Consider the following 4898-nt stretch of genomic DNA (forward strand, 5'->3'; position numbering starts at 1 on the left):
ACTACCACGACTACTACGAGAGCTCCAACTACTACGACTACCACGACTACTACGAAAGCTCCAACTACCACGACTACCACGAAAGCTACAACTACCACGACTACTACGAAAACTACAACTACCACGACTACTACGAGAGCTCCAACTACCACGACTACTACGAAAGCTACAACTACCACGACTACAACGAGAGCTACAACTACCACGACTACAACGAGAGCTACAACTACCACGACTCAAGGTAGTTGGATTTCCCTTTTTAATCCGGCCACCTCGGCCATATGACATCTCCTCGAACTCTGCAAAACGTTAGCGGTAACACTCAAGGCGGCAGCAGCGGCAGCGGCAGCAGCGGCGGCGGCAATGGCGGCAGCTGCAGCGGCTGTGGCAGCAGAAATTCCGGAAAAAACGGTGGAGCTCGTCGTGGAAATAACGATGATGAAAGGGACGAGCAACCCAAGAAAAATTGGGCAGATTACGATAGTGAAGGAGAAGACGTGGAAGACTCTCCACCGGAGGTGGATCTATCAGTGGAAATAGAGGAATCACCGAACCAAACAAAGGAAGGTCACCTCAAAGTACCCCTATTCTACCAGTGTCTGGAGAGTATCAAAAACCACACTCGTTGGGTCAACGCCAAAAGAGTTACTAAAACGATGGAGGCTACCGTTGACACTGCCCTTGATGGAATGACTAAGGTCTACTGCACCCTCATTGAGGAAAACAGAAGACTATCGATGAAATTACTGGAGGCGAAGGAGAAGCAGCCGCTCGCGGCGGCACCAAAAACTTACTTGGAAGCAGTGGCGTCGCATATCCAGCGCTACCCACTCTCTGTACAAACTAAAAAGCCACCAGCCCAACTCCACCAGAAGAGGGTGACGGTGAGGATTGATGATCTCCCAGAGAGCAAGCAAGAGAGGGAGACCAAACTCACCCAATGTCGGGACAAGGTGGTGGATCGCATCGGCCAAGATAAACTAAAAGTTAACAAAGTCAGGATCCGCGAAGGGGATCTTGTGATTTCGGTCAACGAATCCGAGTCCCCAGAGGAGGTCAGGAGAAGTATCGGGGAAATTCACGGTGTTAGTGCGAGAGTGTCCAGATCACTGGACCCCGAAGTCGTGGTTTTCACGAAAGCACTCCCAATGAGGGTTGCGGAGGAGGAGCTGATATCTCAGATCAAGTCATACCACCCTTCACTCGACACCACAGCTTGGCACGTGGTGCGAGCGCATCGGAGCTTTGTTATACTGCGGATGAGTCTAGCCGACAGGAACAAGTGTATGGGACCCATGAAAGGATCGGTATTCGTCAGAGGATGCCGTCTCCCTGCTCGAGACTATGTCGGAGTGTCGGTGTGCTACGACTGTGGCCAAGTGCACGCCCCAAATAGGAAAGGCGAGCCCGTGAAAAGGTGCAGAAAGAAGGAGGATGGATCATACTCGCTGCAGTGTATCCACTGTGGCCAACACGGGCACTGCAGAAACAGCTGCCCGAAGAAAGATCAGAACATTGAGGTGAACGCTCTCAAATGTACTCTCTGCGATAAAACGGGTCACTCTGCTCATCGTGGAGATCTCTGTCCACAGAAGATAGCAGCGCTGAAGGCACGTCTCCGTAAAACTGATTATGGAGAAGGGGAGGCCTTCGTGCCTTTCAACTGGGCCTTCAATCTTGGAGAGATTGGTATTGATCAATGACCTACTCCAATTTCTTACAATGCAATGTCCGTAAATCATGTAACATCTTAGAGAGTATTGTCCATCCCATTCTCAGTGATAGTGTCGATAAACCTGATTTTATCCTAATAAGTGAACCCCCTAGGAAGCTTTTTGTACTAGGGTATATACCTGTTCGTATAAACGATTCGGCGAAAGCCGCGATCTTATATAAAAAGTCTTTGTATAGCAGTGTAGTTGCTAGATACGATCTTTCGAATGAGCAGCTGGTTACGATAGAGTATGGTGGAGCCCTCATTTCCAGCTTCTACAATACACCGAGAGACGACGACCTTGGGTATCTAGACCCGTTGGAGGGCTTGGACAAACTTAGTATTGTAGCCGGTGACTGCAACGGCTCGTCAGAATTATGGGATCCATCGGGAAGGGCCCATTCAGCGGCGGTTGCGCTAGGCGAGAAGTTTTCTAATAAGCTACTGTCCATGGGGTATAGCTGCGACAACACCCGTGGAAGACACACCTTCGAACATCTTGGTGGAGGAGGTATACCTTGGATTGACGTAACCTTCAGTCGGGGGGTCGATGTTACAGACTGGAAGGTGGCGGATACGAGTGGGCTGGGGGATCATTATCCTATCAGTTTCACAGCAGAGGGACTTCACCATGAAGCCATCAGCGTGCCAGCCAGCGGACAAGACCATGAGCTGAGACAGTATTCGTACGGCTCATGTGACTGGGAGAAATACAAAGGGTATCTAGAGGAAGCAAGGCCCGGGTCATCTGGTATGATGCTCGATGGCACGGGCTTTGAGTATAGATTGGAATATATGACACAAGCCATCCAGGAGGCGTTTAAGAAGGCGACAAGGAAAGTGAGTACCGCGAACCGATCAGGCACTCAGGGCTTGGCCGCACGGAGGAACGACTGGTGGGATGGTGAGCTTCGCGATATCCGCTCAGAGCTGAAGCGAGCGGAGCGTAGAAGAGACCAACCAGAGAAAACTAGATTGAGGAAGCTATACAGAGATACGATTGTGAGAAAGAAGTCGGAAGCACTGGAGAAGGCGCTCGACTTCATGGACAGCAACCTCACAGGGCAGGACATCTTCAAGGCATTTCGGACGAAGTCGCCATATGAGCCCCTGGCCCCCTTGGAAGGATGCACGGATATGGAGCAGTCAGCAGACTTGATTGCGGATCAGTACCTTGGGAATCTACTAGATACCCCATCTGTCGCGAGGGCACCACAGCACACTGAGCACGGCAGAGATGACAGAGACGATACCGGCGTAACCTTCACCGCTGAGGATGTTACTCGGGTGTTGCACAAAAGGAAAGATAAGTGGGATAAGAGCCCGGGCAAGAATGGGATAAGGCTGAGACACCTAGGCCTTGCGCCTAAATGGGTGCTCGAATGCATAGCAGAACTAGTCTCATACTCGGTTAACACATGCCATGTCGCTGCAGCTTGGAAGGCTTCCAAGGTAGTTTTATTGAAGAAGAGTGGGAGGCCAGCAAATCAGGTTAAAAGCTTGCGCCCTGTATGTCTCAACTGCTGCATCGGAAAGGTAGCAGAAGCCCTGGTTGCTGAACACCTAGCAGGCCAGTTGGAAAGGGTCAGTAGATCGGGTACGCAGTTCGGCTTCATCAAGGGAGGATGCACGGAAGATCTGGTCAGAGAGGTCATGAAGTTTCAGTTGGCATCCAAAAAATGGATCACAGTGAGTCTCGACTTCTCGGACGCATTCGGATCAATCGCACACGATAAGATCCATGAGGTATTGATCCAGCGGGGTACGAATAGGAGGATTGTTAACTGGATCTCTAACTGGATGCACCTGAGACGGATGGAGATGAAGGTTGGGAATATACAGAGACAGAGGGTGAGAGACACCGGGAAGGGATGCCCACAAGGGGCCATTTTGTCGCCGTTGATCTTCGCTACAGTGGTACATAAAATCTGTGAGGAATGTTCCGAAGAATTGGAAAGAGTGCTGCCCAACTGTAGGGTGAGTATCCTCGGCTATGCCGACGATATTTACTTGTGCATTGAGCTCAAGGACCCGAGATCGTGTGAGCAGGCGGAGAGAATAATATCGGAGAGCCTAGACATTGTGGCGCGCATATCTGGGGAGTACGGCCTTCGGCTGAATCAGACCAAAACAGCAATATGCTGCAACTTTAAAGGGTTGGAGGAACTACCGACGTATAACAAAAGCATGAAAATTCTCGGAATCACGCTCACAGCAAGCCACAGCTTTACCCTGCACCTCAAGGAAAGATTACTGAAGGCCAGGCAAGTGACGAATAGGCTAATGTTTATGATTAAGGGGAGATATGGCCTGAACGTAAGGAACTGTCTAAGCATATTGGATAGAGTATTGGTACCCATAGCCACGTATGGTCTGGAGGTATGCTCGCTCAGCTTGTGTAACATATCGTACAAGCGGCAGATTGATTCAATCTACTGTGATTACCTCAGGAAGGCACTTAGGCTTCCGAGATCCACCCCGCTACCCTTCATTTATTTGGTGACAAACAGAGCACCGCTTAGCAGGAAGGTATTAGATGGCGTAGTAATACGCCATCATCATACCAAACCGGCAGATGTGCTAGTGAGCAAAAGATCGAAGAAGAAGAGAGAGAAGTGGGAGAGGGAGATAGAGGAGAGAAATATCCCAGCCGGATACGAAGGAGAGGTAGCCTGGAACTCCAAGTCGTATCTGGGGTATTCAATGGACATCCAGCTCTTTGCCGACAAGGAGAGCTCGATGAGGAACGAGTCCGAATGTGGGAGCATGTGGAGAATATACACGGATGGTAGCAAGGTTCCCAGGGATATGAGGAGAGGAATAGCGGAGTCAACGGGCTGTGCCTTTGTAGCAGTTAACCCAAGGGGTGGCGAGGTTCGCAGGCTGTTTTGTCTGGATCCGGCTAACAGTGTGTACCAGGCAGAGGTAGTAGCGATAAGGGAGGCACTGAGATACGCCTTGGAGGAGCTCATTCCTGGGGAAGGCAGCCACCACAGACGTATCGAGATATTTTCTGACTCGGAGGCGGCTCTGAAGTCCATCAATTCAACAAGGAGGACGAAGCTCACGGAGGAGATTGAGTTATTATACAGGAAGTGTGACGAACTGGGGGCATCCGTGAGATTCAATTGGATATGTTCCCATAGCAATGTGTACTATAATGAGGTAGCGGACAGACTGGCAA

General features: G+C 50.3%; 4 protein-coding genes across 4 annotated transcripts in view; 3 read left to right on the top strand and 1 right to left on the bottom strand.

Annotated features, from left to right (window-relative positions):
• Window positions 1–656: 656 nt before the first annotated feature.
• On the top strand, window positions 657–1703 carry Pmar_PMAR013586 (hypothetical protein; the record flags this gene model as incomplete). The annotated part of the gene is made up of 1 exon (XM_002781209.1): window positions 657–1703. The coding sequence occupies one exon, from the start codon at window positions 657–659 to the stop codon at window positions 1701–1703; it is 1047 nt and encodes a 348-aa protein (XP_002781255.1).
• Window positions 1704–1750: 47 nt separating this feature from the next.
• Pmar_PMAR013587 (hypothetical protein) lies at window positions 1751–2383 on the bottom strand (the record flags this gene model as incomplete). The annotated part of the gene is made up of 2 exons (XM_002781210.1): window positions 1751–1796; window positions 2232–2383. The coding sequence occupies 2 exons, from the start codon at window positions 2381–2383 to the stop codon at window positions 1751–1753; spliced, it is 198 nt and encodes a 65-aa protein (XP_002781256.1).
• An 87-nt stretch (window positions 2384–2470) lies between these two features.
• Window positions 2471–3686, top strand: Pmar_PMAR013588 (conserved hypothetical protein; the record flags this gene model as incomplete). The annotated part of the gene is made up of 1 exon (XM_002781211.1): window positions 2471–3686. A coding segment is annotated over one exon (1216 nt), but the record flags the coding sequence as incomplete, so codon positions are not given.
• A 731-nt stretch (window positions 3687–4417) lies between these two features.
• Pmar_PMAR013589 (hypothetical protein) overlaps window positions 4418–4898 on the top strand; it is a gene marked incomplete at both ends in the record, with an annotated part of 642 nt that continues 161 nt past the window's right edge. Inside the window, one exon of the mRNA XM_002781212.1 lies at window positions 4418–4898. This exon is cut by the window's right edge and continues 4 nt beyond it. Within this exon, the coding sequence (XP_002781258.1) occupies window positions 4418–4898 (481 nt within the window).

Source organism: Perkinsus marinus (assembly GCF_000006405.1).
Source record: "Perkinsus marinus ATCC 50983 genomic scaffold scf_1104296943364, whole genome shotgun sequence".
Classification (NCBI taxonomy): domain Eukaryota; phylum Perkinsozoa; order Perkinsida; family Perkinsidae; genus Perkinsus; species Perkinsus marinus.